General features: G+C 42.1%; 1 protein-coding gene across 4 annotated transcripts in view; it reads right to left on the minus strand.

Annotated features, from left to right (window-relative positions):
- The window catches only part of ANO1 (anoctamin 1), a 71,052-nt gene that overhangs the window by 14,191 nt on the left and 43,341 nt on the right, over positions 1–13,520 (minus strand). For 3 of the 4 annotated variants that reach the window (XM_088175329.1, XM_088175328.1, XM_088175327.1), the window contains 7 exons: positions 13,095–13,150; positions 11,648–11,689; positions 8,542–8,606; positions 7,845–7,979; positions 6,450–6,610; positions 3,707–3,789; positions 1,232–1,303 (listed from right to left, as the gene is read on the minus strand). In XM_088175329.1, coding sequence (XP_088031455.1) covers positions 1,232–1,303; positions 3,707–3,789; positions 6,450–6,610; positions 7,845–7,979; positions 8,542–8,606; positions 11,648–11,689; positions 13,095–13,150 — 614 coding nt within the window. Of the gene's footprint in view, positions 1–1,231; positions 1,304–2,112; positions 2,125–3,706; positions 3,790–6,449; positions 6,611–7,844; positions 7,980–8,541; positions 8,607–11,647; positions 11,690–13,094; positions 13,151–13,520 lie in introns of all 4 variants that reach the window. The other variant, XM_088175326.1, reaches the window with a different exon arrangement.

Raw genomic sequence — 13,520 nt, forward strand, 5'->3', positions numbered from 1 at the left:
TTGAGACCTGAATTCTGATTATACTTAAAAGTACAGCAAGTTACAGGTTTTTAGCAGAATACAGTAAAATCTGTATTCAAATTCATTTACCCAGACTATCATAGTGCAGCAGCCCAAATTGCTTTTCTTCTGCAGAGGATTTAAAAAGGGATTTGATTTGCTTATGGCTCTGAACCACTTACACACAGCACCCTATAGATTAATGGGAACACACCACCAGCAGCTCTGTAGCATTTTTTAAGAGGGGCCCAGTGATACTCCAGTATAAATTTACTTTAACACTCATCTATATGTGCTGCCCCTGAAGAGTGTAAATGTTATTGCAGTTGTATTTCCACAGGGTTGTCATAAAATCCCAATTTAGGGAACGGTTCCACATTGTGGTGCCACTGGCAACAGACACAAGAGAGGAAATTCTGCCAAATTTTATGCTGCAGATTTTACTTCTGTCATTAAAACCACAGCATGCAATTGGCTCAGTTCTTGCAGTGAAGGGGGAATAACCTCAGGTAGGGTGGGGGGCATCAGTGTGCAGGGGAGAAAAGGAGCTTTTCCAAATCTTTCTGCTGCTGACAGGAAAGGAATTCCAGCTGCAGTGAAAGGGCAGGGAAGCTGCTTGCAGGGATTGCCCCATCCCTTGGCAAGAGGCAGGTGCTCCCGGGGTGACTGGCAGCACCTTTGTCATGGTGATGTAAAGAGCAGGTTCAGAGCATCAGTGAGCACTGCCTCGTTCAGCAGGATAAAAGGGGAAGCTGTGTTCTTAAAAGGCAGAAAGTTATTGCCAAAGCTGAAATTCGGCATGGAAATGGGAGTTAGTACTCTTCATTAATATTTTTATTTGCAGAGAAAGTCCAGCAAGACAGAGAACTTCTCCTGAGAGGCTTTAGGTACTTTTACTGCACAGAACAAGATGGTTTGTTATGGTTTTCTGAAACTTGATTTATTACAGTTTTCTCAAATCTGATTTATTAGCATTAGAGCAGCACCTCTTTGATGAGGCTCAGTTAGTTTCCCTGAGCCACACTCCTGAATCTAATTAGTAAAGGCATTTCTAGATTTAACCAGGTAGTGTGCCTGGCAGACCCTGAGCACCTCATGTATGGATGAGGACATCTGGAATTTAAACACAGTGAGCATTGATTATTTTTTACCTATTTCTTAGTCTTGGGTCACTGCCTGCTGTAACAACTTTCTTTTTCATAACTGAAATAAATTAATATTTTTACCATACCTCTTTATGTTTGTGTTCTTTTCTCAATGATTTTTCTAAAACTTTCGCTTCATATTCTGCTCTCGGATGATCCTATGAAAGAAGTAATATTTAATGAAAAAACAACATTACTTATTTTCTCTATCAGCTACAGATTTACTCTCTGCAGGTCGATTTCCTGATAATTTCTGAGTTTTCAAACCGAATTCCAATTCACTTGGTATGCTATTCTTGTCAACTGATAGTTGACTATAATTAAAAAATGTTAAGGCCTGTGTCTACAGGAGCAACTGCAAAATGATTTGGACAGCAACGTGCAGTGCTGTGTAGATTAAATTTAATATATGAGATATGCAGTACAACCTGCAGACAGCATGCTCATGATGCTTGGATTTTAGTTACCTCTATTTTTGATAAAAGTTAAATGTCATTAACTAATTTCAGTGGTCCTCAGCTCACGAGGGGATTAATTTTCTGCTGTAAGTATGCAAAATACTTGGCTTTGGGATCCCATAAAATGTCAGTTGGGGTGTTCCCCTAATTCTGTCCTGGACAGCAGCCACAGATTCTCCGTCTGCATTGCAGGAGATGGTGCAGGAAACACTTGGAAGGAAGAGACAGCCAAAAGATTGAGGAAGATTCATGGATTCAGAATTCCCGATAATTATACATTCATAAAAGAGTCAGAATTCAAAATTATGCATTGGATGGGAAACAGAACGGAGCTGAAAAAAGTCTGAACAAGTGGAGAGGGGAAAGGTGTAAAGGCAAAGCAATCAGTGGGAGTTCCAAAGAAAATCTGATGCTCAAAAAAGGAGAAATGGAGATCAAAAGATGGCATTCATCAGTAGACATGGAATAAAAAAGGTAGGAGCGATTTTAAAAAAAAATGTTTTCCAAACCTTGACTGCCTCCTTCAGGAAACCAGAAAAAAACCACGAAAAACAAGAAAAAACAAAAAACAAATAAACAAAAATTTGATTACTGAACTGTTGCAGGTCATATTGTATCTACATATTAAAAGTTACATAAAACAAACATAGGTACAGTGGATGGTTAGACACTACCATTCTATTAATGTTCTACATTAATTAACATTACTGCAAGTACTGTGTGAACCAGGCATCCCTAAAAACACCAGAAAATGAGATATTTTGTGCTTCAGTATTTGCATTGAAACCCCGACTGTTCAACATGATTCTAGCTTAAGTTTCCCCCAAATCAGCTACAGGAGAATCCTAAATTCTGTGCTAAACCCATGACTGTATTATTTATCACTGGCCACTAAAACCACAGAATAAAATATATGGAATTGACAGCTGCTGGTTTGGCTGTGCAGAGCTCTGAACTCAGCCATGAAGCAGACATTGGAAAGATACACTTAATCCTCTCCACTTTCACGGATGCTAACAAGTTACCAAAAATAAAGGAGCATATAGTGTCCAGGAAATAAATCCCTATATTCTCCCCCAGTAAATAGGTATGGACCAGCACAGAGGCTGCTGGCACAGGGCACCCAGATATATTATGGAGGAGATGAATCTATTTAAGGGGAGATAATTCCAGCAGAAAGGCTCTGGGGGCGAGGGGAGCGCGGCTGTGCCAGGGAGAGCTGCTGAGGTTTGTGTTTCACCTGAGCACTGTTTGTTGTGCATCTATTTAGGACATCTAGAGACACGACAAGGGAGGTCACACTGCTTTTAATAACACCAGCAGGGCAGGGCTGGGGGCTGGGGCTGTGCCCTGCTCCGGGAAGTTGTCTCCTTTATTTTCTGTAAAGCGGCAAAATCGAAACCAAAAAGTGGGAAACAGTTTCTCAGCTGACTGAGGATTTTGTCTCCTTTCCTTCTAAACTTCACTGATTTTGAAGATCTTTCTTCACACAGATTTGGCCCTTTTATCCTTTATGCTCTTTATCAGATTTAGTGTAAACCTGGCCAGGGATATTATTTTTTTTTTTAGCCCATTGCAAAAAACTGCCCCACCTCCACACCGTGTCCCTCCCCATGCCTCCAGCCCACATGTCTGGCAATGCTTTCTGAGGCATTTTCCAAGTCAGGGCTTGATCCTGCATCGTTAAAGTTAATAGGAATTTTTCAGCGCTTTTTTTTTACAGCGCTGTAACTTTATCAGCTTCAATGCACTCATTTCTGATTTACAGCAGTGTGTGATGAATGAGCTCCTTGGCTCTTGGCACTCTGACTTTAGCCCAGCAGGTCTGAGCTGTATATTCCATGCCTACACTGCTAGGTGTGACCCCACTACAAGCTTCAAAAAAAAAAAAAAGAAATCACATTTTGTGGCTATACAATTACGTTCCCATGGCAACAGGACCAGACTAGTCATGCCCTTGCTACAAAAACCTCAAATGGTTCATGTATAGGGATTTTCCTTCCTCCTATAGGAATGGAACCCTCCCAGGAACACGAGGCAAAGTCTGTAAGGTCAGGGGAACAGCAGGGTGGAAGGCAAAGAGTCAGAACTGAAGGGACAAACCTCCTCCTCTTCAAACCCAGTCAGGTCCCACCTGTAGTTGAGGCGCATCTGTTTTCTCTTCCAGTGCTCCATAAAGGTGGCAGCTGAAACAAGTTTAACACATAACACAGATTACCACATCATTTCTGGTTTCTTTTATTCAGCAGTCAGGTCTGGCTGGGAAACACTGATGCACCAGGAGGCAAATGTTTTATCCAGGTGAGCTCAGAAAAGGGCATTAGCTTCATGTGGGAAGATGCCTGCAATTTTTAAGGGGTCTAAGAAAGCCAGCCAAACTTATTTAAATATTTATAAGTCTGACTAATGATATTATTGGTCTTTAACTGCATATTGTTTCATCTGTGAGTCCAAAAAACCTGAATCTTACCTGTACAAAATAGGAATAATTTCGCTTGTACTGATAGCAAAGTTATTCCCTCAAAGATAATCAAGATAAAGCATTTTAATATCATTATAATTGCATCCACCTAGTGGTCACAATAGTGTGGTTGGCTCTAATCATCCCACTCAAACACTCTTGTGTGAAAGCTGCATATGGGCAGGTGTGAAAGAGGAAGCCTTTAAGAGTTTTAATCATTAAAAACATAGCCATTTTCTTTTTGATGGAGAAGGCTCAGAGAAAAATCCCTTGTTAAAGCCATTCTTGAGTCCCTATGAATGATCCCAGTCTATATCAGTCTATCTGCCCCTGAGACCGAGTGAGTTCTCAGAGGACATATTTAGATGCTGGGAATACACCAGTGTTGTATAATAAATAAGTGATTATGAAAGAGGCAAGTCTACCAAGAAATGGTGTTCCCAGGGGAGCTTCCCACAGTGAGTATTAACAGATGTGCTCAGAAATGTTCATATCCAGAAAAAACAGAGACAGGGAGAGGGTAACAAAGTTGAGCAGAGAGGAAAGGACACCCTCTTGGCTGGAGCCAGGCTGGGGCCATGACATCCATTCGCCTTCCAAGTGAAACTCTCATGTGGAAAAGCTGCAGCTGAGCCCCTTCACAAGCCACAGGCTTCCTGTGAACAGGGTGGCCAGAGCTGTGTCTTGAGAGGGTTCCTCTCCTCTCCTCTCCTCTCCTCTCCTCTCCTCTCCTCTCCTCTCCTCTCCTCTCCTCTCCTCTCCTCTCCTCTCCTCTCCTCTCCTCTCCTCTCCTCTCCTCTCCTCTCCAGCCAGAGATGTGGAAAATGAACGAGATGCTGCTGGGAATCCTCCCATGGCACTGATTTAGAGCAGGGTGTCTGGAATGCTGGGTTGTTTTGGGAGCCCTGGGTGAAGGTGCCAGGGAGCTGCATCCCTGCTCTGCCATGAGCACCTGCACTTGCCTATTTCAACTGTACGTGAATTTAACAACACGAATTCAAAACTATGTGGAGAAAGTTCTTAGTTTTCCAGTTGAAGAAGACCTTTTGGAAACAATGTTAGTTTTATATGCTATTGTACCACAATAAAACTTTATGTTGACTCCAAAGAGCTTGAGGAGTTTGACATCCCACTTGAAAATCCTCTCAGATTTTGTGCAGAGCCCAGAACCCGGCTTCTCCCAATCTGCCTTACTTTGCACGAGAGTATAAAAAAAAATGGATAAAGAGACCCATAGTTGTTTGCTGTAGAAAGGGAGGCAAACTTTTACTTTTTGGACAAGAGGATAACATGCCAAGATCCATGTGAGGCTCACAATAATGGTGAATGAGGGAGACCAAAGCTGACACTTGACTTTCCTTGTGGTACTTGATAATAAGCTCTCAGTGCTGCATCGAAAACAATGTTATCCCAAACACAGACCCTGGCCAAAAATTAGAATTATTATGTTGAATTGTACTTAAATCAGTTTAGATGACTGGCAATGTACAAAGAGTTCCCTATGTACTGGAAGAGATAAAAACTCAGGGTGTATAATTAGGATGAAATATAATCCAGAACAGGTTATGTTAATTCACAACGAGGTGTGCAGGAAGGTTTGGCTGCTCTCACTGCTGCTGGGAAGATGAGGCCATCAAAGCTCCTGAACATTCCTGGAGCAGGGAGCCTCCCCATCCCTCCCCCAGCAGGTAGGGGAGAAGCCCTCCATAACCATTCCTGAAGACATCCTCACAAAGATTTCATCAGAGGGGTCATATTTTGATCCAAGTGCTAGAGACTTGCCCAGAAAGGGCTCAAAGCATGAGGGCAGCATCGGGATCAGGAAAAATCCCTCTCCAAAAATCCCTCTCCACCACTGTTGCCTTTTCCCAGACTCCTTGCATGATGTCTGCCTGCTGATAAACCTAATTGCATCTCGGAGCACGCTCAGGAATCAATGTTGGTTTGTCCTGAAGACACTAAAGGCCATTACACTTCCCCCAGAGCCCTCCCCTCAACCCCAGAGTACATTAATACATTTCTTCTGTAATGTTCTAAAGTGGAAGCTGGCTCTGCAAAGAGATTTGTTGTTTTTTTTTTCTTTGGCAAGCTGTTCAATCCCGTTAATGAAATTTTGACATACCACGCAGCAGTTTTATGACAGATGCTTAACAATTTCATTTGCTATTCAGCTTGAGCAACTTTTTGAATTTTAGCCTCCAGTCCAGAATATAAATTCGGGTGTGACAGTTCCATGGGAAAGAAAAAAAAAGGAAGAAAAAAAAAAATAGAAGTTCTTTGTATCATTAAGTGCCTGTGTATAAATATACTGCTTTATCTCCTCTGTTTCTTCCTGTTGTATTTTCAATAATTAAAAGCTTAGCATCAAGGCATAGATCTTCTTACCCCAGAGAGCCATGAAGACTGAGAAGAAGACAGTGGCAGGGTTATCAAACAGGTGACTCGCACGGGCAGTGGCACAGGCAGAGCTCATCTTCCAGTAACTGCACGTTTTGTCACACAGGGGACACATGGTGATGTTGTTCCTCTGGTCACACATCTCCATACTGCAACAAAGCCACAAGAGAAGGGAAAAGCACGGTCAGGATGGCTCCAGCTTTGTGCTCTGGTGATCTTATCTCCCCTGCTATTTCTGTAGGATCATTGGATATGATCCTACACCACTGCAGGGGCTGAAATCCTCGTGGTAGGCTGTGTCCTTCCTTCCCCAGCTCTACTGCCATTCCAGGGAATAACAGGGAACATTAAGAAATCCATAAGGCTCTATGCTTTCTACTCTAAGACCTTACAGAATAAAATGAATAAAAATAAAATAAAACACTCTTGTTTTGAAATACAAACTACAGTGATAGATAAGGTACAAGGGAAGTGCTGAACATCAAGAGACTGGAGTTCAACCAATTTATCTCCTCTGTGCTCCATCTGTGAAATAGCAACAGTGACCCTCCCTTTGACTTTCTTCAACTGTTGGAAGCACTACAAAGCAATCTTAATGAACAAAATAAAATTTCAATCTATTTTTTGGTACCCATTATCTGCTTTGTTATTCAGGGCTGGTGCTCGTTGTACAAACCATGTAATTTGCATCTCCAGCTGATGATGCATGCAGGGCAAATAATGCAAAATCAGAGGGCTTCAAAAATGTTTTAATACAAAACTTGCTGAAAGATTAAAAGTAGGAGGACATCCAGATTTTGTTGATGTGATCACAGTAGCTTATTTGAGGGATGTATATTCTTGATGCATCTCTCTGTCACACAATGCCCTCCTCAGCACTCTGTGCTGGGACCAAACCCCCTCATTAGCAGAATTTTGCTGGTTTGTTTTAACATAATGATCTGAGTTTGGAAAAAACCCAAGCACCTGAGCAACCGGCCAAGAATTATTTTTAGGACATCAATGCAAGTCCCCAAGTAATATTAACAGTGAATGCTAATGAGATAGAAATGGGCTGTTCTGTGCCCTTGGGAGAGCTCTGTGGCTTACTGGAAGCTGAGATCAGGGGGGCTTGTGGAGGTGGATTAATTTTAAGCACAGCTTCCAAAAGATGAAGTGAGGATGCAGAGTTTTAGGAGCACACCATCCCTCTGCAACAGGCACAGATGGGAACAGGGATTGGGGTGTTGGGATGTGGGTGGCATGGGACAAGACCTGGGAAGAAGAGACCCCAATTTCAGCTGTGCTCAGCCTAGCTATTCCTGACAAAACATTTCTAAAGTGAGGCAACTTTGAGCTTGAGGTGTCCTCCAACAACAGAATCTATTTATTCTTCCATTTTACCTGGGTATGTTCTCATCCACAGTTGCACAGCCATACAGGAAAACAATAATTCCTACAATTGAAGCTGGAATGAGCATTTGTGTATAAACTCCCAGCCAGGCAAAATATAGCCCAATCTTCTCTCCGAAATATTTTCTGAAATACATTTAGAAAAAAAGAGAAAGAAATGAGAGAGAGAGAGAAATGTTTCCTATTTCTTAAAATATAACGTGGCTAAAATTATGAGTCACATCTGGATTAGGCATGGAGAAAGTAAGATCTGATGACCTGTGGGAATTTTTTTCTTCTCAGAGGACTCTCTTTCTCATGATGCTTGGAGTCCATCCAGAGATACAGGCACCCTGAAAACAAGTTTGTCCCACTGTGTTTCTGCTGTGCAAATTGGTATCTTTGGACCTTCTGTGAGTGAATCCTTTTAAAAAGGCACCTCATTTTCTTCAGAGAGTCTCAGGTCTTATCACGAGCAAACAAAATTAATTAAAAATATATCCCCCACAAGCTTTCACACTATGTGAGATACATCAGCACGTTCTAAACTCATGGAAAACTGCTTTTCTTCCAGTGAATTTCCCATTCTCTGGAATCCCCTGGGGGTGGCACAGAGGGCAGCATCCCCCCAGGGGCACAGGGCACGAGCATCCCTGCAGAGCTTCATCTGTGCCCCGTGGAAACTCCACACCAAGGGCTGAACTCTCACCTCACCAGGTCGATGGGCTGGTATTTGTAAAACACTCCATAGCTCGCCCACTCCTCACACAGCAGCTGGAAAACAGAAAGGCAAGAGAAAAGGGAGAGCTGAAGCACCAGTGGCTTCTCCTTTGGGCACTGCAGGACCACAGGCCCCTCTCACCACGCTGGTGTTTCAGCCCAAATCGTGCCCACACACACAGCCTGCATATTTCATGAAATATGAAAAGTGAATGGGATGCTCTGGTGTGCTCCAACAGAGTGGTGAATTCCAGCATGGTAAAAGGCTCCTCAGCAGCTGGACTGATGGACACCTACAGCAGAGACAGGGACAGCAGTGCTGGGTTTGTGATCCCAGTCTGGGGGAAGAACCTTTTCCTGACATCCAACCTCAACCTCCTCTGACACAACTTCAGGCCATTTTGCTATAATTCATCATCCAGCAAGAGGTGCTGGGCTTGAGGTGCCCCAAAGGTTGCATTTAAGATTTTTTTCAGCTTTAAACCACAAGAAGCCAATGATTTCCACTCCTCCTTTTTGTCAGGATGTGGGCCAAGGAAAACAATTATCCCCATTACTGATTTGCAAAACTGAATCCCTCACAAAAATAGGTTCCTCTGAGACCTTCAACTTACCCTTTATTTTGTAAAATGTATAAATAGTGCTTCTCAAACCTGACTTTTTTCTCTCATTCAGTTCAGCCAACAGAGTGAACAAGAAATTGAACTCAATGGGGAACGAAGACTGAACCCAGTATCAGTACAAGGAGGGCAACAGGATTAATCTTGTTCCTGCACCAAACAGGATGTTATTCCCTGAACTCCAGGCTATTTTATCATGGGAAACTTGACAGATGTCAAACTCCTACATGTCTCCAGTGAAATGCAGCAAAGATAAAAAGGGCAGAGCAGAGCCTGGCCACTCCTCATGCCCATTCCTCCTGCTCACTCTTGAATCACAGAGAAGTCCACAGCAACCATGTTCCTACAGCAATTTTGGAATTCTCCTGCCAAACCATTAACAGAGAATTTCCAAGCTGAACTGCTGTACTTACACTAATGGCTTGACTCATTTAAAAAAAACCCCAAAAAACAACAAAGCAACTTCTCAGCTTTTACAGAAATATGACGTCAAAAATGTAAGTGGGATGTGGGTTTTCCCCTCTGCAACCCAAAATCATTCATCATCATTAATTTTCTTACAACAGCAAGGGCAGGAACTGAAACTTAACAGCAGGCCTTTATTAAACAGCAACATTCTTGCAAATTTTATTTTTATTCTGCTTTAGGTTTCCTTCAACCACATTTTCCAAAGGTTTAAAGCCAACTGCCTGTGTCTGGAAAGCAATGATTTGGGACACCTCAACATCCACATGCAGCACTAGCTAAGCCCTTTCCTTTTATATATATTTTTTTTAAAATTTAATCTTTAAAACATAAGTTTATGCTGGAAATTAGATGCCTTTTCTGTGATCTAAGTTGGTCAGGCATATCAGGAAAACACTAAGCTGAGGAGATTTTGCATCAGTGCCATGTTTTAGTTTTGTGCAACTCGAAACCAGATTTGTCCCTAAAGTACAAATGAATTATCTCATTTACCCTGACATTTATCAGCCTGATATTCAAAGCACAGCTTCAAAGACATGATTAGAGGAGATCAGCACACTAGACCTAAATATTTACTTCATTTCTAGGCCTCAAATCTTTAATTTTCTTGTTAAAAAAGGCACAGGCCTGGCCTGGAACTGGATAAGATTAAAGAAAGCTTCAAGAAACCAGAAGAGACATGCCAAAACACACCAAAAGATTATTTGATGGAACTGAAAGTCAAAAGCCAAGGTAAACACTTCCAAACACACAATGAACTTGTGAAATTAGTGAAGCTGTGAGGTTTGAGATGTTAGTAATGAAGAAGATAATCTGGACACTTTTAGAAAACTTGGACCTTCATCCTATTTTTAGTTCAGCAATGTGTTGCTTAATAATGAAAAGACAGATGTGTGGTATTTTTAACACAAATCAATAGAGAGAGGGAAATAACATTCACTGCCTTTTGATGAGCCATTTGCACCTGAAGGACCAGCACACTGTCAATTTTGGGAATCTATTTTTATATATAAAACCTGACGGTCTTGGGATCCGCTTTTCCTATGACCTGAATGTTCAGAGCATTTCTTTGGAGGAAAAAAAATTCATGAAGCAAACAGGGAAGGCAAAGCTTCAGGTCTGAAAGCCCAGCATATACAGCACCCAAATTTAGTTGCTCCTGCTGAGAGAACTGGTTGTCACCTCTCCACTTCAGCTTTTGTCTGATGCACAGACAAAAGCCACCCTTCTTTGGGGGACTGTGATGGGGAGGATGCAGTAACTGAGCTTTGAATTTAAGAAATCAGCATTTCCACAAAGGGTGGAAATTTTGGTTTTTCTCTCATATTTCCTTACTATAAAGTACTACTTCCTACTTCCCTTAGGAAAAGTACTTCCTTAGGATAATTCCTACTTGTTTTATCACAGTGAACAAATGTCTTTCACTATACAGACAATAAAACCATAATTTAAAGCATTAACTTCAGCAAAAAATGATGCAATGTCTCAGTGTACATCCACAGGGCAGCTTCTGGCTGCAGAGCACACATTAAAACATTGTTGAGGACCTCTTATTCCTGAAAAATATTCAATATTTATCTTTCCCAATCACTTTTATACTTATGTGCCTAAACTGCCTCTGCCTCCCACTCCTCCAATTCTGTTCCTCATGCCATGGAATGAAGCAGGATTTATGCCCAATACAGATACCAGAATATGACAGAGCATACTGTCATCAGAGCTGGCCTGAAATGACATCACCTGAACCTTAGGAGGAGTTATATGTCAATATTCTTACCAATGTGGCATGAAATATCATTACTGAGCTGGGTACTTTATACCTAGCCACACTACATTCCACATTTGGGCAAATTTAAATGCTGGAAAGCAGTTTTTTTTTTCTTAAACTTCTTGGCATTTAATGCCTTTTTGCAGCATTTTCTGTGGGCAAAAACATCAAGACTCCAACAGGTGACTCTTCAGGCTGGGATTCTTGTGAATATGTTAAACCCCCCCTGTGCATCAACTTACTTTTCTGTCATTGGGCTCCACGTTTTCACCTTCATAGTCACCCTTTAAAGAGAGAGAAAACCTGCGTCATCCAGCGGGCTGTGCCAAGAACTGCTCTGCATCCTGCATACCCACGTCTCCCACTCACTTAATGCATCAAAACCAGAAAAAGCAATCTGTAAAATAATGCTGTATTTTAGGAGCCCATTTGTCACGGCACACTTTGTCTTCTGTCGTCGGGCACATTAGGAGAGAGCAATAGTGTCTGTCATGGGGGGGAAAGGAATGAATAAGTGATAAAGGTGGCCTAAAAATGTCAAGGGAAAGGATGCAGTATTGCCATGGTATTTGGGGTTCAGCTCAGACCGCTGGAAAGAGAAGAATCCAGCTGAGAGAGCTGCTCCCTCTCCAGGCTCTCCAAACACTCAGGGCTGATTAGATTTGAGGTTTTAATTTGGAGCTATTTTTTGAGTAAACTAAGACAATAAATAACTTCTATAGAAGACTATCAGCAGCTGTCTGAAGATGTAAGGCAGGAACAGGAAGAGAAGTTTATTTAATCTTCCTTTCTTGATTTCTACACAGCACTGATGTAGTTTGAGAGCCCTGACATGTATGACAAACATCAGGCAGACAAAGAGGCTGCTCTTCTCTTGGGTGCTCCAAGATAAAGCTCTCACAGTCCCGTGTAAAACCAGCGTGAGGCTGGAAAACCAGCAGTGACTCGACAGCTCTTGGACACTCACACTCCCCTCAGGACTGCCAGTCCCTCTGACATGTGCCAAGCTTTTCTGCAGGCTAACAGTGATTGTTTGTCACTTCTAGTTGCACCCTGAACCTCTAAATCAGGACACCAGCACCCAGATGTGTGCATCTCTGACAGGATGGGGTCCCTGGCATGGCTTGAGTGCCACCAGAATTCCTGAGCTCTCACCGACCCTCTCGACGAGCACTGCAGCTGAACACACTGCTGACATCTCACTGAGCTGCTCAGAAGCAGATTTCATCAGTAGGAAGGTCTGCAGTCACGTCCAGCCCCATGGAATATGTGACATCAGATCCTTGATTATGGTTTTTCCTGGTGGCATGGACACAGGAATCCACAGGGAGATGTGGCCAAGGCAACGAGCTACTTGGTGCCCTGGGAATGAATGTGTTTCCTGGCACTGGTGGCAGGGATCTTGGGGACAGAAGGTCAGGAAACAACAGAAGAATTTCATTTGCTGAAGCGCAGTAACAACTCTTCTAATGTTATGTTCAAATTTATGATCATCGGATGTAGAACTGAGGTGGGGAATTCCTTAAAAGCCAGCAGAGGGATGGAAACAACCTGCAGAAGTTACTGCAGTCGTGACACAAGTGAGAAGAAAGTCAGTCATGTTTGGGATGATGCCACCAACACGTCACACACGAGGGATTTCTTGGTGACAGACAGCAGATGTGTAAAATATATTGCGAGATCACTTACGTCATGCAGAGGATATGCAGCACTGTAAACTCCATTGGCAAGCAGGCTGGTGATCCCTTGAAAAATAAAGACATAATAGTTATTTATAATTTCAAGGTTAGACAGCCTCACTTCATCATCCTTCCTGGAGATTTCCCTCAAAATAACAGCCATTTGATCAGGTAATGATTTTGCTGCCATCTCATTCCTTTCCATGTAGTTTCATTTTTAATCATATAGGTTATTATACATGACTCATTTTATGAAATGGAAAACTGCAGAGAGCAAGAGGAAGTCATATATATTTGAGAATCAAGAATTAGAAGCCAATGACTTGAAATTAGTCATTAAAATAAATTACATTTTCTGAAAAGTCAGTTTGATTTAAGGGCAAGCCTGAAGATTTGAAAGTGTAGCAGAAGGCTGGATCACAAGGAGAATGTGGCT

The sequence above is a fragment of the Sturnus vulgaris genome, chromosome 18 (assembly GCF_052056855.1).
Source record: "Sturnus vulgaris isolate bStuVul1 chromosome 18, bStuVul1.hap1, whole genome shotgun sequence".
In the NCBI taxonomy this organism is placed as follows: domain Eukaryota; kingdom Metazoa; phylum Chordata; class Aves; order Passeriformes; family Sturnidae; genus Sturnus; species Sturnus vulgaris.